Source organism: Girardinichthys multiradiatus, chromosome 8 (assembly GCF_021462225.1).
Source record: "Girardinichthys multiradiatus isolate DD_20200921_A chromosome 8, DD_fGirMul_XY1, whole genome shotgun sequence".
NCBI classification, from domain to species: domain Eukaryota; kingdom Metazoa; phylum Chordata; class Actinopteri; order Cyprinodontiformes; family Goodeidae; genus Girardinichthys; species Girardinichthys multiradiatus.
This window is the reverse complement of record NC_061801.1, coordinates 34,133,651-34,156,460: the sequence shown is the minus strand read 5'-3', so window position 1 is coordinate 34,156,460 and position 22,810 is coordinate 34,133,651. Positions and strand designations below refer to the sequence as shown.

At 37.6% G+C, this 22,810-nt stretch overlaps 1 protein-coding gene across 1 annotated transcript in view; it reads left to right on the top strand.

The window, feature by feature from the left end:
- Window positions 1–21,272, top strand: part of LOC124872837 (leucine-rich repeat transmembrane neuronal protein 4) — a 187,593-nt gene extending 166,321 nt beyond the window's left edge. The window contains exon 3 of the mRNA XM_047373230.1: window positions 15,320–21,272. Within this exon, the coding sequence (XP_047229186.1) occupies window positions 15,320–15,643 (324 nt within the window). The 3' untranslated portion in view covers window positions 15,644–21,272. The remainder of the gene's footprint in view (window positions 1–15,319) is intronic.
- Window positions 21,273–22,810: the final 1,538 nt, after the last annotated feature.

The window sequence follows — 22,810 nt, the reverse complement described above, 5'->3', positions numbered from 1 at the left end:
ACTCGTTACAACCAAGGCATGCAGAAGAGAACAGGAGATTCGCATCATGGATGTGCAGCCGACAAATGTGCAGCATCTGTGTGATGCTATCATGTCAATATGGACCAAACTCTCTGAGGAATGTTTCCAGTACCTTGTTGAATCTATGCTATGAAGGATTAAGGCAGTTCTGAAGGCAAAAGGGGGTCCAACCCAGTACTAGCAAGGTGTACCTTACAAAGTGGCCAGTGAGTGTATGTGTGCAGGGCTTGCTGTTGTGAATTCCCTGTTTCACCCATTGTCCCATACAGTCACATTGGGCTGGGATTAACACGACAAAACCTGACAGAACTGAAAGTTGTTTAACTAAAAATAAAATATTGAAACTTTATTTATGGTTTTGTTAATAATCATTGATCGTTATTATTATTATTATTGCAACTGTTGTTGCATGACACCATGTTTCCACTGATACTCAACCCCCATCCTCATTAGTTGATGTGATTGTGTGGATTTGTCAGTATGTGTGAAGGCGAAAAAGGCTGACAAACGTGATGAGCATTGAGTAACATTTCATGGCCCATTTGCTGTGGCCTGCAGAAGCTCCTTTACTGTATGTATGGTAAAACGGAAGGTGGTTACAATGAGAATACAGTGGTCACTCATTGGTGCGTGAAGGGGCCCTCAAGTCTGCTTTCTATTTCTCTGTTTTTCACAGTATTTTTCACTTACTTTTTTTTCTCTAAAAAGTCTTACTGTGCAGACCCTTGTATGCATTTGCAAGTTTAACTGTCAGTGTGTGTTTCCTGAGACCTGTAATCAAGAGTCACTGCACATAAAGGGACCTTCACTCATTAAGAAGTTAGAGGGAGGCTAAAGCCTTGTTTAATCAATTAGTTTGACATATGGACAGGTGGGCTCATTTCCTTAAACAATTAAAAAGGCAAGTGCCAATGTGTTACACTGTAGCTATGCAGTTAACTGACCCTTCATGACTTTAAAGCTACTTCAGTCAGGCAAGGCCCCTCAATATCCAGGGTAAAATGTTTATCTTCCTAAATGTAAAATTAAGTTAAATCCAGAATTTGAAATAGCTTCAGTCATGTGATTTGAATAGAAATACATTCAGCATTTTATTTCAGGAAATATTATATCAAAGCCTTAAGAAATTTAATTTTAAGTATTCAAAGTGAAAAAGCAATACTCTGGAGGCAGAATTTCCAAGCTCCAAGTAAGAAAAATCTAGAAATCCATCACCAATCTAGAATTACATTTGGTAAGGTCTGAGATCTCTCACCAAACTCAAACCTAAAATAAATTAAAACAAAATCAGATCTCCAAACTAAACCTCAAATTTAAAAAGGTTTCCACTGAGCCAGTTTGATTTTCCAGGTTTTCAGGACAGAAGTCAGGTGTTTACTAATCTTAACCTCAAAAATCCAACATTAACTAAATTTGCCTGAATTATATTATTACTAGGATCAAATTGAAACATATCAAAACGGATTTAAATCAGTCCATATGATTGGATTGTTTGGGACCATTGGATTGTAGATTTAAATATAGATGTCTCAACATGAACTGGAGCCTTTTTTCTTTTACGGACATATTTGTTGCAAACCAGCACTACAGCAAATAAATAAACTAAATGGAATTGAACAGAAAAAAATATTTGAATCAAATGAACAGATTTAAACAGAAATAAAAACAAAACCACAGATCCTAGCAATTTTAAAATCATGATCAGCATCATTTGTCACTTCTTTTCTTCCCATTTTCATTCATGAGAAATACCAAAGGTCAAATAAAGAAAAAAAAACGGCTTAGTATTGAATAATTTGGGGATGAACACACATGCCTCTACACATCCAGATGGGCTGTCTGAAAACAAACTGTCAATGTTTATCTTCACACCTCTTCAGACACACTGCTCTAGTCAAAAGCTGACTGGTGGGTTTCATGTCATTGATGCCCGCCTAGCAACATCTGAGTTAAGCTGACAACCCCCGCATGCTGGAGAAGCAAACATTTGAAAGAGAATATTCTCCCACACTGGGACAAACAGTCAAATACAAACATGCAAAAGAAAAAAAACCTCATGCACTCATGGTTTTACACTTAAGATTTAAACTATACCCAGGATATGTGATTATCACATACTGGTATAAGACTATAACTTTTTCTTACTGTTAAGAACATAAGAAATAGTCAGTTTTGAAAAGAGATATTAAGAACATTGGATTGCAGTGAGTTGTGTTTAGAGTATTTTGATTTATTTTGCATTTTTAACAGGGAACTATTCATGAACACTTTATAAAGTGTATGGCCTACAACTCCCAACACAATTTGGTCTTACATACAGAAGCTTATCAAAATGTAAGCTTTCCTATCCAAAGCAAAATCTTTACTCAACAAGAGTTAAATTGAACAGAATGTAGTGAAGGAGGAAAACATAGTGACTACGCTCACTTTTTATAATAACCACTTGCAGTGTTAGTCACTGATCACATATTCAGTTTGCTGTGAGGAATGTATTATTGCCCTCAGCTCCAGCAAGCACTTTGTACAACAGCACAGCACTGTAGAACATCATCTTACTGAAACAGTTTGGTTATAAATACTGAAACCTAACAAATATAAAGTGTTTATAAATCACTAAATATAAATAGATGATCTGCACAGTACAGAAGAGAAATAAAGAGCACACAAACAAAAGAACAGCTCAACATACAACAAATATGATCTTTGGGCACTTCACAAGACATATAGCTTCATTTCAGTTACATAGACGTTCAGTTCAGAATTCAGTTGATCATTTCATGCCAATTGGTTAAATAGTTGTTTATTAAAGGATTCCTATTTGAGGCTTAAGTCACTGACTTTGCAGCAATCCTTTATCCTGAACAAGAGGAATATTTTCTTTTGAAGAGAAAAAACAAAATGCCAAACATGTCAAGAATAACATCCAGGAAACAGACACAGATTAACAAAGATTCACAAACAGAGATAATTAAGCAATTGTCAGCAAGAGCTCTGTCAAAAGAACCACTGAGGAAAGAGACATAGCTAAACACAAAAATACTGAGCAAGGACTACTTTATATGGGAATATAAACAAAAAGACTACCCATAGTTAATGTCAGTAATACCTCCCTTGATTGTTCCATTCAAAAATGAGATAGGAAATTGGTACTTAACTAGCATTTAAACAATTTCAATAAAGGCATATGCTTTGCTTTAGTAGTACCCCAGGATGTTTTTTTGCAGTCCATTACTGAAAAGCTATAGTGTTATGTTTTTGCAAAAAAACTAAAGATTTATGTACACAGATAGAAAAAACTAAACAAAACAATTTTTAGAATTTTAGGAAAAATGTAAGTTTTTTTCAAGGAAGACGAGAACATTATTTTTTTAGCCATGACTTACATATTAATCTACAATTGTAAACATACTTTAAGAGTTCACAGAGATAAGAATTAAAATATGAAAAAAACAAATCCAAAGTAGCAGTTTAGTGGGAGCCTTTTGCCGCTCTCTTCACTTTTTAATGCTTCCACAAAACACAATGCAGTGACTTGAGAGGATCAAAATGTTTGGCAGAGAAAGCGGCAGACTTCTGAACCGTAATGCTGCTAAAGCCTAGGGAGACATTAGCACTGCATGCCTGTGGCAACATTGCTTCTTCTTTAACTGCTCATAAAATCGTGAGTGCAAAAAAACAAAAAAAAACTTATAAAGGCCATTGGAAAGCTGTAAAAATTAAGTTATGGGATTTGGGGCTTTTTAAGAGATGCCATGACTCAAATTAGAGCTGCAGTGAAACTATGCAGTATGAACATAAAAAACAAAACAAACAAACGGTTTACTCAAGTTCTCCCAACAACAATAATAAACTGTCATTGACTTTATTTGACAGCAACTTAAAGACTGTTTATATAAGATCCATGACTGTCAGAATAAAACCATGCTTGAAAAGCAGTTTGAGAGTTCTAAGTGGCACTACAACATTTCAGGTCCACCAGGAGGAAGCACGCCAGTCACTGTCGTATTGAAACACATAAGATAAATGTTGGCAGAGAGCCAAAGAAGCAGAACTCAGGCCAGTTGTTCAATGTGGGGACTGAGTTTTTCATTTATTTTCTTATGCTAATACCTTCTGACAGCCAGGGCCATGTTGTACAATACACAGAGGTGCACCTGCACCAAATTGCTCCCCCACACTTGATCAACAACAGATCTTCACAAGTATTTTGCTGTTAAGACAAAGATCTCTGCACCAGTGGTAACTGAGCAGTTTGCATGTTTGGATCAGCTTTAAACCTGTTTTGATTGTGATTTATGTTTCTTGACAGGGAACTGGGACTTAGACTTTAGGCACACATAAGTTTGAAAACAAAGGCCTCAAACTCTACCCCTAAAAATGCTGGGACTTGACTTAGACTCAAGGTCTGGCACACAAGTCACTCAAACATTCTTTTTTATCTTATGTAATAAAATACAGTAAGGCAGTTAGTTTAGATTGTTTGTATAAAATATTTGTGTTGTTGTCTGTAAGTTAATGGGGTTTATATGATATGGTTATCATGGTGACATTACATATAGTATATATTTCTGTGATGTTTTATAGCAGTATGTACAATTAAAAGCGGTTAACAACAGGTTTCAAGTTTGTCTGTTTTTTTTAATTAATGTTACTATGAAGCAAGCATTTACAATCATTAAGAAACAGACCAGCCCTTACATTCATCTTAAAAGGTGAAAAAGTTTGTTTTTTTTATTAGCTAGGGATGTTTGTGGAGCCTTGGCTATTTTTCTGCTTATATTCGTTGTAGCATTGTAATAATGAACATACTCTACCAAAAACTTATTAGGAGGTCTGTATTAAATAATTTTGAGACATCTGTGAAAAAAATTTATTTAGCTTGCATTTGGCATCTTATTCTGTCCCTGCTAAGTTAGTGTCATTATAAACATGTTAGTACCGTAAAAGCACTTTGTGATCAATTCATTCAGAAAGGAAGTTGTAGACAGGTGTTCATCTATTTCTTCTGTTTTTCTGTAAACATCAATGCATATGTATACCTTGATTAATTGCTAAATAAATTACAGGGTTAAAATATGGAAAAAATATTTTTTGGGAGACTATATGGCATGCATCTGATGTGAGAATGTTGGTTGGAGTTAGTAGAGACTTGAAATGTGATTTGGGCTTGGAAAAATGACTTGTGAACATCTCTGCAATATGGCGATCTGAATGGCATCTACTCTCTCTCAGTATGAAATATATATTTCATAAATGTTTGTCAAATCCGTCCATCCATCGATCCATTGATCCATCGATCCATCGATCCATCCATCGATCCATCCATCCATCCATCCGTCCGTCCGTCCATCCATCCATCCATGTCTTGTGTGGTTTCTTAAAGAGCAGGGATCTATCTCTGCTGCCATACAGTAAGAGGCAGGTTACACCCTTGACAGGTTGACACTCCATCACAGGGCTAACAAAAAGAAAGAAATTATTAAAAGAAAGTGGGAGAAAAAGAGTGAAAAAAAATCAAAGCCTGTAGAGGAAAGGCTTGTATTTCCACTCTGTACCAATGTGTTCTCAGTCCGGCTTCAAATATGGCTATATAGTATTAGGATCCCTAGAAAAGGTACAATGTGTTCCTTGGCACCAGTAAATCTGCTAAAGCCATTCTGCAGTGAGCACATGTCCTCTTGAGAAAATCAAGAAAAAACATTTAATTAGGAAATAGACACCAATTCATGACATTTTTCAGCTTTTGTTTTTAAACTTCTCGTTGTAGTTGGTGGAATTTGTCACAGGGGGGCCACATGGGGCCATTAAAAACCTTGGGTTGGCACACCAAAATCCAATCCAATGAATGACTGAAAAATGGTGGGATGTTGTACTATTACTATATAATAGGAACCACAAAAAAAACAAAAACAAAAAACATGACCATTTTTCTTTTGTTTTGATTTTACAAATATATATTTCTGACTGACTAGAAAAGTGCATTCAAAGTTTCACAGCTTACATGTAGAAGCCACTGACATCAGAAAAGTCACAGAATAGTTTCTGATAGGTGCAGATGTTTATTTCTCCATTTTAGAGCATCCAGGATCATACTTGGATCTCCAAAACACTTTCCAGCACTATATAAACTGCAAAATAAACATAAATGCTCATAAAATGTTTGATAAACAAGATTTTAAACATAATTGAATGCATTAACTGAGATTAACTATTAACTAAGATAAATGTCCTAAATGTGCTAAATGCATAGTGTGCACTGGTTAAATGCTTGTATGACCGCCAAGTCAATGATCATGCCAGGTGATGCTTTACCACTTTCTTTAAAAAGCAGAATCAGGAAACAGGTATGGGTGTGTGTAGTTCTAGAATACACAAATAAAACAAAATTGTAATTCAATGTAATGACATCTCATATCAGTAGAATATATAGAATATTACAGCCAAAAGCTGTAAGCCTAACTAATTGGCCCAAAGGCTTTTATTTGTAGCCTACACTATATTTGGTAACAAATGAAATATACCGTTTTATCATTACTCAAGTCCTGTGTTTCAGTAACTTAATTGTGGAGTCAAGTAAGAAAATAGCAACTAAATATAAAAAAATCACCAACTCAAGGTAAAAGCGTTGTTTGCCATATTTCCTATTAAGTTAAAAGAGCTAACAGAAAATGTCCAGAACAACAAACCTAATCAAAAAAATACATAACTCACCAGTCTTATGGACGCACACTCACATAAACTGCTTCAAAATTGAGCTTCTGATTCTCACTGCTTACTTAAGAACCATTTGTTTACATCTGTTCCTAACATTACTCACAAACCAGCCTGCCACTAATGTTGAGCTCAAATACTGTATCACAATCCTGCCTTCACATTATCATACAATCTGTATTTTTAATAAATCATATGGTGTGTGCACATTCAATGTCATTGAAACACTTTTATATAGACTGACATGCAAATAACAATATAAATCTACAACATGGCATACCTCGCTTGGCTTGCGCAAAACGTCTGCAAACATGTAAACAGTGGGTCTCTCACAGGTGCAATCCAGCTAGCTGGAGTCAGCTTGAGAGAAGAATCTGACTTTCATCAGACAGAAAAGACTAATCAAATACTTCAGTTCACAAGCTGGATCGGAACCTGCTGCAGCCTTTAGAGTGTATGATGAACTCTGCCTTATACAGGTTACCAGGCTGACAGCTGAAGCGCAGATAGTTTAAAGAGAAAGAGCAGTGGTTCATTACTCCACAAGCAGAAACAAGTAACCTAAACATTATATAAGCAGGACAAACTACCCATCGTTTGATGCTGCATTCACTAATATTTGGAAAAGGCAGGTGCATTTGCTTATGCGTGGACAACTTATCTTCAGACGTTAAACCAACTACTTACCACATCTAGGGAATATCTGGGGCAGATCTGGGAGAGTCCTGATCCTGAATCCATTCCCATCCTGGCAGTGCCACTGCAATGCAATGTTAACCACTGGCTGTACAGTAACCCTGAGCTTCATATGCTGCGGTTTAAATACCATACGCAACTAGACTAAACACACACAAGTGGATGAAATGTTTTCATGAAACCAATAAATCATTCTAACAATAAATTAATTTATTAACAACAAAATATTTAAAGTGTTTGTTTATGCTCAGAGCATATCAGAGCAGACTATTATGCAAAATATTGGCTATGTGATAATATTATGCATATCTCTTTTTCTGATGTGAATCAGTCGAATAACGAAATATTTCAAGAAAACAATGTTGAAGTCACTCAACATGGATACTGATTGTTTAATGCATGTATGTGTTTGGCCACAAACTGAAAACACTGAGCCTGCCAAGATTGATTTTCTCACGAATATGATCTTGTGAATACTGTGACAATGCAGTTGCCAGGTTACAGAAGCACATGTTGGACAAAAACAGTTAAATGTGTATGAAAGCAGTTATACTAGTCATCAGACGTGAACAACACATTTCAAGGCCAGCCCTACATTCAATACAGATGCTACTGTAGGCATAAACAACAAGCAGGAAAAAAACGATCATTTTGTCATTTCATATCTATTAAAATATCTACCATGGCATACAATGAAGTTGCACAGGTTAGCGAGGACTACACCGCAAATTAAGACTACTAAAAGGGCTTGTAATTTGGGACATTGAACTATTGTATGTGATCAGACACACTTTAAAACTATAATTGAATGTCCTGGTGGGTTTAGGGCGTACCTCCAAGAGCCTTTTTGTTTGCACTGTAGAGTTCTATATGTACCAATTGTCATAGCCTTACATGATATTGGCCCAAGGTGCTATGTTCAACGTGGCACTTTAAGCAATTTTTATTTTTCTCTTTTTGCAACCCATAATATGATAAATGTTCATAGATCCTGATGCCTGTGCAAAATTTGTTGCATTTCTGGAAGTGTTCTGGCCTATAAAAAGGCATTTCACTGGCATACGAAGCAACAGAATAATAAACACTGGCATTTTAAAATACGTTTCACCACATTCAGTGCTAAGGTCTAAAAAGAACATTTTGGAAACAAATTTGCTAAGTAGTTTGCACAAAAAAATAGGCAGTGTTCCAGCTGAATAGAAAAACACATGTCAGAAATGGATAAAGCTTCAAAATGGCATTGATAAAAAGCTGAAAGTATAATAATGAATTATGTCACAAATTCAAATAGTGAAGAAAAAAACAGAAAAGCTTCACTGCTATGTATTTTCTCTTCAACTTTAAAGACAATTAGAAAGCAAAAAAGAAACGTGTGTATGTATGCTGACCAGATGTGAACCATTTGCATATTTGACTGTCAACAGAATGCAGGGTGCAGGGAATTACTAATGTCCTGATGGTGAGAGGCAAAAAGGCTGACAGCATTCCTAATGAGCCAGATAGACTTTCCTACAATGGATTCTGAATGAAAATAGCACATTTTGTTCAAAGAAAATGGCGTGGAATGCGTTATGGGTCGCTTTTGTTCAACAGGAAGGAGTCTGTGTTACATTTATAAAAAGTCTCAAAATGTAAATCTTAATTCATAGCAATGTTGAATGTAAAATAATCATATTTTTGTTACAGATAATTGCTAAAAACATGCTGACTGTCGTTCTCTTTTCCTATTCTTGTCTCTCAGGCCCCCTTAAATTAAACCTTTACAGTTGTTCACTTCCAAACATTACCCGCCAAAGAGCAGATTTATTGTCGGATAATTTGTCAGAATCTGCTGAAATGGTTAGTGAGCGAATATAGGTTCATTAATTGATTGGACATGGCCTAGGAGTGAGGAAGGCAGCGCTCAGGTCTCTGATGAGAGGGGGAGATGATGGTGTGGCAGCGAGAGGAGCAGGGCTTGTGAAAGGTTTAAAAACTGAAAGGGGAATGGAGGGGGAGTAATCCACTGAGTGCCCATAATGTAATGAGTCAGCCTTGCTTAATGGAGTCCATTTGAGGGGGCAAGGAAATAGAGAAAGTAAGCAGGGTGGTGTTCCTGGAGGTGCTCAGGTGTTGCTGAGAGGAAAGGCTGGATTTGAAGGACCAAAGATCTATGAACATTTGAGTTTTCTTAATGACTTATTATCAGACAAACAAAGGCTTTAAAGCCGGTCAATGACTGCAGCTTTGGTCCGTTGCTGAATGGATTTTATTTAACAATGCTGCTGTTCAGTGTGGCTTCATCACAGCCAATTGGTTCACGTTTCCAGGTCTTTGTTGACATGTTCCAACTAACTGTTTCTATTTGACTCAAATACATACACACACACTATATCCCTGTCTATAAAAGCACGTGTTAGTAATTGTTTGAAAAAGCCTAATACACTCTTTTAGAGTCACCATGTTAGCACCAGTTTATATTTATGGTGGATGTTACTTCTCAACAGGGTCAAAATTACACAAACTCAAAATACATATATTGTGGTTTAATTCAGGCTGGATATCTGATGACTTAGAACTGGTAGAGCTTTTTTAATTGGTTGGTTTCCTGGCATAAACTTCAGCTTTTAAGCATACTCCACACATTTTCAACGGGATTGAGCTCTTGGCCAAAACCTAATGTTGGGATTCCATGTTGGAACATTCAAGTGTAATCAAGTTTCATTGATCTGTTGATATGAGGTGATGTCTGTTGTCCCACCCAGCTCATGCACTGCACCAGCAACACAGACCCTTATGCCAGGCTCACAATGAACGCGGTGCAGCTGCGGTGCGGGTGCCGCAAGGAACCCATATCATTAAAATCAATGTGTACACTGACTTCAGCCACGGCGCAGTGCAGTTACGGTTACCGAGGCCGTGCAGCTCAACGAAATGTTTCCGCAAGAAGGACATTTGGACGGACACCGCAGCGACTTCTGTGTCAAGGTTCTGAATTTTACAAGCCAAACAGGAAGCCAGGCGGGAGAGTGTTCCCATAAATTTCATGATAAAATCAACCCACCAACATACGCTAACTTGACTAGTGTAAACAAAACAGAAAAACGAGGAAATGGATGTGCTATTTGAGGATGAAAAAGGATAGTTATGCACACAGATAACGAGTATTACCATAGAAACCGAAATCCATAGCTGTTTTTACTCATTTAGAGGGATAGCGACAGAAAGGAGGAGATGGGTATTTTCCTCTCTTGTTTTGCCTACATGTGAACATTACTTCGTAACCGGTGACACGGGGTCACAATACGGCCAAATACGGGCTTTGTTTATGAGAGACTTGCTAAATGTTTGTGCTAGTTCTCACGTGAACTTGCAGAACCCACATGAACTGCTCTCGGGAGCACCGTTTCTGCAGCCAGAGCTATAACTGGTCCGGGCTGGCCACAGCACAGTGTGATTGGCTTTCTGCAGCACGACCGCACCACAGCTGCACCGCAGCTACTCCGGGTTCAGTGTGAGCCCTTCTAAGACGGAAAGCCTAATCCAAACATACTTCTTGCCAGATAGCTCAGTCTCAACCTCACAAGACCATAAAACCTTTCTACAAAACCCACTTGACTTGTCTATCTGCTTTAGCTTGTGACGTTGGTGTTCCAGCAGTTTCCAGTGCATGGCAGAATTGAGGTCTGTAGGTTCCTGGATTGTTTCTAAACTTCCTAATGAGTTTCCTCTCATCAAAGTGTGGCAAATTGGATCAGATGGTTAAATAGTGGGGAAAACCGGGCAACACTACCATAAGCTAACATTAAGCCCCAACTTCAACCCTGCTGAAATTTATGAACATCATTAAAGGTCAGGTCCATGCCAAATAATAAATTAAAATGAAATCTATCAATTGTGCCATGAAGAGGAGTTAGATATCCAGCCAGGGTACAAAAGGCATGAGGTTTGTCTGCAACTATGGAACATTTTAACAAAAAATAGTGGGGAGGTTTGTATACAGGTCCTTCTCAAAATATTAGCATAATGTGATAAAGTTAATTATTTTCCATAATGTCATGATGAAAATTTAACATTCATATATTTTAGATTCATTGCACACTAACTGAAATATTTCAGGTCTTTTATTGTCTTAATACGGATGATTTTGGCATACAGCTCATGAAAACCCAAAATTCCTATCTTACAAAATTAGCATATTTCATCCGACCAATAAAAGAAAAGTGTTTTTAATACAAAAAACGTCAACCTTCAAATAATTATGTACAGTTATGCACTCAATACTTGGTCGGGAATCCTTTTGCAGAAATGACTGCTTCAATGTGGCGTGGCATGGAGGCAATCAGCCTGTGGCACTGCTGAGGTCCAGGATGCTTCGATAGCGGCCTTTAGCTCATCCAGAGTGTTGGGTCTTGAGTCTCTCAACGTTCTCTTCACAATATCCCACAGATTATCTATGGGATTCAGGTCAGGAGAGTTGGCAGGCCAGTTGAGCACAGTGATACCATGGTCAGTAAACCATTTACCAGTGGTTTTGGCACTGTGAGCAGATACCAGGTCGTGCTGAAAAATGAAATCTTCATCTCCATAAAGCTTTTCAGCAGATGGAAGCATGAAGTGCTCCAAAATCTCCTGATAGCTAGCTGCATTGACCCTGCCCTTGATAAAACACAGTGGACCAACACCAGCAGCTGACACGGCACCCCAGACCATCACTGACTGTGGGTACTTGACACTGGACTTCTGGCATTTTGGCATTTCCTTCTCCCCAGTCTTCCTCCAGACTCTGGCACCTTGATTTCCGAATGACATGCAGAATTTGCTTTCATCTGAAAAAAGTACTTTGGACCACTGAGCAACAGTCCAGTGCTGCTTCTTTGTAGCCCAGGTCAGGCGCTTCTGCCGCTGTTTCTGGTTCAAAAGTGGCTTGACCTGGGGAATGCTGCACCTGTAGCCCATTTCCTGCACACGCCTGTGCACAGTGGCTCTGGATGTTTCTACTCCAGACTCAGTCCACTGCTTCCGCAGGTCTCCCAAGATCTGGAATCGGCCCTTCTCCACAATCTTCCTCAGGGTCCGGTCACCTCTTCTCGTTGCGCAGCGTTTTCTGCCATACTTTTTCCTTCCCACAGACTTCCCACTGAGGTGCCTTGATACAGCACTCTGGGAACAGCCTATTCGTTCAGAAATTTCTTTCTGTGTCTTACCCTCTTGCTTGAGGGTGTCAATAGTGGCCTTCTGGACAGCAGTCAGATCGGCAGTCTTACCCATGATTGGGGTTTTGAGTGATGAACCAGGCTGGGAGTTTTAAAGGCCTCAGGAATCTTTTGCAGGTGTTTAGAGTTAACTCGTTGATTCAGATGATTAGGTTCATAGCTCGTTTAGAGACCCTTTTAATGATATGCTAATTTTGTGAGATAGGAATTTTGGGTTTTCATGAGCTGTATGCCAAAATCATCCGTATTAAGACAATAAAAGACCTGAAATATTTAAGTTAGTGTGCAATGAATCTAAGATATATGAATGTTAAATTTTCATCATGACATTATGGAAAATAATGAACTTTATCACAACATGCTAATATTTTGAGAAGGACCTGTATATGTCAGTCCATTTGTATAATTTTCAGCCTGCATGCATTTATAAAACCAACAATTCAGATACATCATTAAAAGACCAAACTTCATATGACATCAATGCCAATGATAGGTTAATGTAAATGTTTTACTGGAACAGTAGGATATTTGTTCAGAATTATGGATTTGATAAATTGGGGATACAGTTTTTGTGGATATTTGAATTGTACAATTCACTTTATTTAATTTCCCATCTTGAAAATAACTTTTCATTACTTGTAGATTCCCACTTCACTTTTCCTCAAATAAACTATAAAGATATGTAACTATAAATTATATCAGGAAATTATAAGTGTTGCATTAGAATCAAAAAAAGAAAGATATTCTGCAAATATGATGTGGTTGTGACATATGCCGTGCTTTCAACACCTTCTCACAAGTTAGGAGGGAGAATAGTATTTGAGTCTTATGCGTGATATCGTATCTGTTGCTTCCCCAGTCATCATGCGCTTCTTTTGTCGCGTATTCACACAGATTGGATGATTTCTCTCTTGCCAGCCTCCAGTGTTATTTTTTTTCCAGGTCAACTGCCATCTTCCCCTGTTGTCACGGACTGTTAGAAAATTTTCTAATTGGCAAATAAGTTCATGATTTAAAGTTAGGGAGACAGAGTGTTGCAAGAGACTCATCTGCTTGTTTTGGACTGTGTAAAGAAGTGCAGAGGGAACACAAGTCCAAACACATGGACAGATGTGATGAGTGCTCCTGGCTGTGATACAAGTAGCACAGCACTAGAGATGGCACAGGCTTATGTGTTCCAGCTTTTCCACTAAAGTCTGAGCACAATGGCATCTGTGGTTTTGCTATCCTACAGTGAGGTTTGTATACTTTCTGTACTTGCAAACACAAGTTATAATGAAAGTGAGTATTAGAAAACAAGGCCCAGAAGACTCGGGCTTGCTCAAAAATGCAAGTCTTCAATCTGAAAGGTGCAGCTGTTGTAAATGCATACATTTTAAATGGTATCTAGGCTGGTGTTGAGACATAGGTGGTCACCATGTGATGATATTTACAGTGGGCTGCCAAACTGACTATGAGCAAGAGTTCTCAGAGGCTCGGTGAACCGCCTAAAGCATGACAAAATTATCGTTTAAAAGTTAGGAAAATTTGAAAACAACCTTGCTGTGGCAATTGGAGTTCTACAGATTCTGTTTTTGTTTTAGGTTATTTGTTATTAAGGTTTTATTTGTCTTTTAATATGTCTTTGTTTTTGTATGGTTTGTTTGCCATAGCTAAAGGAAAGGAGTCTGTACAGGATGCTGGTCAGTTTACTCATTAACCGTTTCATACTTTTTCAGTCTTGATTGTTTTGTACCATGCCTTTTATACATTGCTAGAGAACATGTACTGACCATGCATACTATTTGCACACACTAATGAATACATTTAATACCTCATTTGATAGCTGATGAGTTAAAGTAACTGTCTATTATGTACTCAGATTCTACTGCCAGTAAATGTCTTAATATGGACATATACCAACAATACAAAAATATCTACAAGCAGGGGGTGTCTTAGATCTTTGCTGGTTTTATCTGGAATCATAATGTGTTAAATTTCAAAAGACTGCACTGGTCCAAATGGGGATTATAGTCAACTGAAATAGGGTGGGGTATGAAGCCTTGAGAAAAAAAGTATACAAAAGTATGTATGTAGATATTTTGAAAACTGAAATTCTTAGAAAATGCAGCCTTACTGTACTCTAGTCAACTTCGTTGTGACCTGGTAGCCCTTGTATACTCTGTGTTTACTGATTTACACAGGACCTGATTACCAAGTTTCAACTGGCTTGTCACCGTCACGGCTAATCAATCTGAAAATCAGCCGATTTAAGCCAACAGATGAATTCACAGCTCTATCTCCTTATGAAATGGAGTGTGTTAACTGGGCAAAGGGCAAACAAACCCTTAGCAAATTCTCTAAGAACTACTTGACTGTAAAAATGTTTTTTTTCTTATGAAGACTGATATTTGTTTTTGCTATTTGCTGCTATGTTCTTAAATATTAGAAAAGTAGCAAAAGAGTCCATTCAAGCAAACCATTACCATGTCACAATACTCACAAATGCATGTGGAACTTGAAAATAATCATGTATAAGAATTTTAACCATTTACTGAATATACTGATTAAATCAGGTTTTGTGGTTGTGAACCTGAATCACTAATTAAATGTTTTTCTTTTTCCCCCTTTTCTCTTCTGTCTTCCCTTCACTATGTACTTTCGACCCATCTTTATCCTTCCCAACATTCTGTGTCCTCCTCTTTTCCCTTGCTCAGGTTCCCCACCAGATGGGTGCCCTAACCTTTTACCGCTATGAACAGCCCATTGTTGACTACTGCCAGGCCCATCAACCCCTGCGGCTTAACATGGGATACGAAGGCCCACCTCAGGGACTGGAGGGACTTGAAGACCTGGGGCCATGTGACAGGGGCACAATACAGACAGTGGCCTTGCCTGCAGTGCCCTCTGTTGCCAGCATAGGTGGTCCTGTGCCAGGGGCCCGGTCTCCTCCTCTGCCCCTCATGCAACAAACTGAAGGCCCCAACAGTGGTCCTTATCCTCCCCCTGAACGCACTGGAACTCTCAAATTTGGACGTTAAAGAATCTGGTTGTTAGAGGTGGGAGGAAAGCCTGTGATTCAACATTACTTTGGAAAGAAGGGGGCAGGTGGGGCCTTGTTTTTACCACATGAGTACATGGACGAACATTTTCAAAATATGCCAGCGGGGGTATGGCATTGGAAATACAGTCTTACAGTAATACAGTATGGTGGGAAAATCATCATTCTGATTTTCTTTCAAAAGCAGCTCATAGAAAAACTCCTGAAAACCTTTACTACCTACACACAAAAAGTAATTTAGCAGATGATAAACAGAGTTACTGTGTGGCCTAATCTGGTCTTCATCATGTCTGATGTCAGCCCAATGGCTCTCCTGTTCACAGTGGCAGCAGTCAACTTCTGTAATGTCAGGAGTGAAAGGGGACGTGCAATAAACACACATTATTGATCATAAAATGCAGAAATAATAATAGATCTCAGAGGTTTTGTGAGGCACAGGAGGCTTCTTAATGTAATTAGAGAATTAATCTCAAAAGCTGATGACAAAGTGATACCTGCATTATCGTTCCGGAAATAATCACAATCAGACTTTGTTTTTTTTCCTGTTTCTCTGGATGTTGTATTTAGTACTGGATTTGATTTTTGTGCATGTTAAACCAAAGAGTTTGTTAATAACTTTCTTTAATGCACATACATAAAATATCAGTTGTATTACACAACAAGCCCCTTCCAGTTCACACTTACCTCCAAAGCCCCCTGCTGTTTATGAAGGACTTTACAGATGAGCTAAGCACTGAAGTATGAGTCAGATCACGTAGCTGAACTGAAATGTCAGACAGATTTATTATAGTCATGAAATTGATCAGATGTATAAAGGAAACTATGAACAACAGCATCCAAAGCCGTATATCAAAGAAAAAAAAAAAAGCATATAGATGCCCTTTAAATAGCAAACGGCTAATCACTGTACACAAATGTACCCCAGGTGAATGAATCACTATTCTTTAGAAAGCCTTTCATGTGGATATTCATGAGAAAATAAGTACATCTAGATGAACATGTGTACATATTATTCAAATGGTTCAGCCAACTGAAGGTAAAACCACTCTCACTGCCCCGAAATTGTCATCTGAAACAAATCAATGATTGACAGAATCATGACAGAATGGACTACAAAAGGAGTAACTTGCTACTAGGTTCCTCTTTCCCTGCCGCCACAGAGAACAACAATGCTGACTGGAGGCATGTTGAACCAGCAAGCTGACTTCTGTTTGACCTGCATATGAACCCACGGACTGTATTGGGAATATTGTTGTTTTTGTCCTGAAAGTGTTCAATGGAGTTTTATGCACTCAGTAACCCTGTGGTTGCTGTGTTGAGCACTACTTATGGAGCCGTAGGGGACTTAACATACAGCAGCGACAGGCTGTCAAGTATAGTCTCTGGCTCGATACAAAGTGTTGTGGAAGCTGACCACAACAATTCGGGGTGACAAACAGCTCAACAGATCGATACATCCTTATGATGGGTATATATGAAGCAAATTATTATTGTTTTCTTTTCTCTCTTTGGTTTGAGACAAAGAGAAAGTTTCTAAAGTGTTCAAAGATGATGTCAAGAAATTCTATAAGACTCACAGAGGGACTGCATAAAACAGAACTCAATCATTGTGTAAATAAAAAGTCTTTAAGAAGAAAAAAAGATACAAACTTCACTTCTTCTGAAACAAACTGTGAACAGAAGAGGAGCCTTATTCACTTTCCAGTGGGAATATATTACCAGGATGACTTGGTGAGGAGGTTCCTATTGTAATGCTCTTGTTGTTTCAATGATAAATATTTTTTTATCTGCTCCCTTCATATTACCAGTTAATTAAAATGATATGAAGATTTGTCAAACCCATTTCAAGTTACCTAATCACATTTAGAGGGAAGGATTGGAACCCTTATTATTTGTAAGGTTCTCTGAATGGCCTCTGTATTTTTTGTTCTCACACTTGTACATGCTAAAGAGATAAACCTTCAGGTAGTGGTAACATGATGTGTTATTTGTAACACAGTCTATTCATCTCATTTTGGAATTACAGTGCTATCTGCCATTCAAACATTTCCTGTGTGGAGAAGTGTGCTAACTTGTGAGAAAAGGAGTAATTTTTTTCATGTGCCATTATTTTCTTATATGTTCTACCAAAAACCAGGCCCAAAAACAAGTGACTCAAATGTTATTGCATCACAACTTCGAAGGGGTTCATTCCATTTATGTACAGGTCATTACATGAAAAAATGCAGTTGACTCACTCGAAACGGTTGCTTTTCAGTGCTGGTGGAGTTTACTTTATAATTACAGCTGTGCCAATGTCTTTATAACAGGACCTCCCTCAGTTCTACTCGTGTATTATTGTCTTGCCTTTTGTATCACTCCTAATAACTCCCTGGCCTGAATTTCATGTCTGCAGCTTGGTGACTCAGGTGAACCTGTTAAACCTAGTTCTATTTCTGTCCGCATGTTTATACAAACAGTGACGGAGATATTTCCAGCTGGGAATGGCCTAGAACCAGCAGCACGTGTCTCGAACAACATCTCTGTTTCAAAAGCATTTCATTTGCTGAACCGTTCATGCTCTTGTCTTTCCTGAAATAGACTTCCCTGACACTATAGGCTACGACAGAGAGAAAAGCTCGCATTGTGCCCCCACATCAGACAAGGAATTTGCTTTTTATATTCTCCATGTGTGTCATATTTATGTTAGGTTCAGATCATTAATAATGGTTCAATTTAGTTTGTAGAAAAAGATTAAAGCTTATTTGTCCTTCATGTGTAATTAGAAAATTGTAATAAAATATATGTATATTTACAGTTACAAAGCAATGTTTGATTAATCATGACTACAGCCCTGATAAAATCAGATATATTAAGCAGAACGTTTGAATCCTGCTGCCAGTAATTATCCAGTCTTTTGTTCATTTTTTTGCCTTCAGAGAGCTGGAAGCACAAGCGCTGCATGCTAATGATGCATGCACGAGCTGAAGTCCAGGCCTGTCTGTGAGAACCACCGAGTGCCAACATGTTTTATTTTCTCTCCTGCTTTGTTTGTTAATAGTTTTGTGCACCAAAGGGTCCCCTTAAACCCTAACACTCTGAGTTAGGGTTTAAGTTCTGACTGGGACCATTCATTAAAAGTGTTTCCCTTTTTCTTCTTGCTTCAGGAGATAAGAGTGAAGGTCTAAAGGATAGCTATAAAAATTTATGTATTTTAAAAGCTTATGCTGAGAAAAAGAAATATATATCACTTTTGGAAAAGACACACTATGTCACTAGTCATGGGCCAGTAGTATGAGGTTCTCACAGTATGAGAGCCCTCGGTTAAAAGCCACAGTTAAACAGTATCATGCTATTTACACAAACATTTTACCAAAAATTGTAGAACATGAACACATGTATTTTATTTAAAAGAGAAGTGCAAGTTATTCATACTGCTGCTGATCTAGTCATCAGTAGTATTTACTTATTGATATTTGGATTTTGATATGCTTAAGTTAAATTATTGAATGAACAACCACAAATTTGAGCTGTAGTTTAGCTGGTTAATTGGTCAGGCTATCTGCTAAAGTAGCATTTCAGCAATTGGCTGATTAACTGACATGCCATTTGTAGTTTACAAACTGTTCTTTAAAAATAGCTTTACCTTAATAGCAGTGGTAAGTGGCATTTAATATTATGACTGCCTGATCTTTTTGCAACCAGAAATATTTCAAAGCACCCAAAGGTCTCTATCTTGTAAGCATGGGAAACATGCAACAGCCTTCTTTTAGTCAGCTAACCAGTGGGGAGGGGAAGTACTGCGTTACTCAGTGCTCCATGTAATCAGGGAAAACTCCAGAGACATTCAGTGGAATCTCATTAAAATAACTTTAAACTGTAAGAATGGAAGGGAAGGAAGATTTAGCAATTTTAAAAGTGTAAGTAGAGATGCACAGAGAATTAATCATGTCACTTTTTAGCTCTAGCTGTCTACATTCTCTACAGTAAACAAAGGGATTACATTTTTTGAAACACTATTTCTTCTAACAATGATAATTGCTAATTTAAGGCAGTTAAAAGTTGAACTCCCTAATATTTCCTTTGTTTTCAATAAAAACCCTTTATTTACAGTGATTCCGTTTTCAGTGTGACATAATCACACATAATCTACTGATGCATCTCAAACTACAACTTTTTAAAACCAAAGTATACTTTAATACATGGCCCATGGCTAGATGATTTAGATGTATACCGTCTTGTGTTATGCATGCCCTCATTCACAAACACATCATTTGCACTAATACCAAGAATTAACTATTGACTCAATCTAGTGCAGATACAGTCAAGCATAAACGCATATATACACACTAGAAGAAAAATAATAACAAAAAAGGACATCACATATGTCTTGGTAAATGATAATAAACTACTCCAGGTCTTGACACAGCTATCCATTCCAGTTCACCCAAGGCCATCTGTGACGGTTCACTAGGCAGTAATACATTACCTGATAATAAATAGAGTTGAAAAATTAATTTTGAGCTTGACATGGATTTGTGGTTTTTCCTTCTCTGCCATACATCTGTGTCTTACCAGCAGGCAGTACTGGAGTATGCCCATGCAGCACACATTTATGGGTTTTGGAATCCAGTCAGCACGTGTACACATGAAGACCAGGCTTGGGCAGAAGACTATATGCTAATGTGCCAATTTCCAGTTGGAATATTTTTATTTGTTGGTTGTATTTGGACCTAAAGCATTTAACCTTGTTAAAGCTTGAAAGACCAGAAGCATTGCTACTGACTGATCTAACCTGCATGTACACAGATGGCCTGTTTGTGTGCGTATGTATACGTGTGTCTGCATCTACTGTACAGCAGCACCTACTCCTCTACCTCCTCTGAATGAACATCACCATTACGCATGTTCTTGCCAGCCCATGCCCCATTGATTGTTATTGTTCCACGCTGTTTCACATTAGCAGGAAGTCTTTAACCTTCGACCCACATTGTTGCAGCTTTGTTTTTCTGTCATTGCTCATGTCATGGTGGCACAGAAATAGAAAGGCATGATCATTAACCTCTGTCGGGGAAACACACTTTTTCGTTTGTCTGACAAAGCTCTAATTGGATTTAATGTAAGCACTTAAGAGAAGAAGATTTCTTTTTATTGAAATGTGCCCAATTGTTCTCCAGCAGTTGGGTTGAAAGTGCCATGTGAGAGCAAGCAGCGGGAGCCTGGCAGAGAGCAATATCAGAATTAATCATTGTTACCATGTGGTTACCACATTACCTTCTTTATTTGTTTTCTGTCATTTATTTTTTAATGTTTGCTTCTTTTAAAATGCTTTCAATCCAGCCACAGGATCCCCACCTTCTCCTTTTCATCCTTTCCTGCACAGAGAGTTTTTTTCTTTTTTATGTAAGTTGTAAATATGCGCTTCACTGTTTTACTTTACTAGTTGGTTTGTTGTTACTTTTTTAAAACTCTTATTCAGTTTTTTTATTGTATCAAAACATTAAGCATTTTTTTGTGAAGACCTGGTCCAAGCGCAAAAACATGGCTCTTCTATGAGTATATTATTGTCAGAAAATGTTTTGTAAAAATTTTGATGATGATATAAGAAATAAAATTATAAAGGTGGGAAAGTGTTGTCTTTGTTCTAACTCTCCTAGCTAACATCACCTCTTACTGATCATTGCACTAAATAGCTAATAAAAAGTTATGTAGCTTTTTTGTGCTTTTTATTAATTATTTGTGCATGCTCTATTTTGTCAAGTTGAGGAGGAGATTCAGCCATCTAACTCCTTAAATGTTTTTGATACTGACCATCTCTTGTTCAGAAAATCCAAACAACTTGGAATGTTATTTTTTTTTTTAACTACACAGGAATTCTTTTAAACACAGTTTGAAATTTATCAAACAATTTTTTTTTTGCTCTTTTTATTCTTCATGTATATTTATCCATATATCTATATGGCATATATTTATGTATCTATATTTAACCATCAAATAATCTTCATAAAACACAAGACTAAGATTAAATTGATACATTTTAGGCTTCAGTTTCGGTGCGCTGGAGGCCGGGCTCACCCAGGGTGCCTTTCATGAAAGTACTGCTATTGTCTAAACATATCTTTACTGAAAATTTTTACATTGAACAAGTGCTTTGAAGATAAGAAAAGGTAAAACAGCAAAAACTCTAGGAGGAATGTTTTTTCATAAGTTTTTTGTTGGACTTTATTGTCATTTGATTTTTCCCCCTCAAGTTGGCATAGGTAGCAAGCTAACATATTTTACTGAACTTTGCAATAAACTCAATCACCTTTGAAGATAAGAAAACAGCAAATGAAAACAACTAGAAGCAGGAATGTTATAAACTGTTTTGTTTTTATCTTTTATTCCTTACAAATACCACCTATTGTTATAAAGTGTCAACATCACTACTAAGTCTGCCAGCACACTTGGCATTTTTTATTTTCTTTATTTTTCACTTATCAGTAGACTTACTTTGCCCTGATTGATTGTACTAAGATTTATTTTCCATCGAAAATGTTTGCAACAAAGTTTTCATCTTTGTCATAGTGCTGTTTATGTTCACTCCCAGGGACTCAAAAACCGAAAGTTGTGTGTGTACTGTAAATCACAATCGTTCCTGGTAATATAATGGCCCTACCAATTGTATCTTCAGAACAGCTTAACTAATGAAAGTGTTTTACTCTAGCTGCATTGTCTATTCAGCTTATATATTGCAGCGTCCAGTAACATTTGAAAAGGCAGAGCCGACATCAAATAGGTTTTCATGGCAAATGTGAAGGACTTGTTAGGAGTGTAAAAAATACTAACAGCACAGGAAAAGACAACTGCAGAGACTGTCGATCTGTTTGCTGCAGCCTTCTGTCACTTTAGATGCACACATCATGCCATCACTGCCTTGGAGGAACAAGACGGGCCCACTCACAGTCTAGCTCACAGGAGTTTTTAGGACATGAGGTCCCGTTATCTTTTACTTTTCTCCTCCAATGATCACACACCCTCTGAAGGACTGTTGTGCCATAGCTATGGATGAAACAAGGACTTGAACTGTACACAGAAAACTACAGACTGGTAAAAAAAAACTCAGCGTTAACCTATTTTTTAGGCCAGCCCAATGAAGTAGGAATCACAGTGGGAATCCCAGTGATGT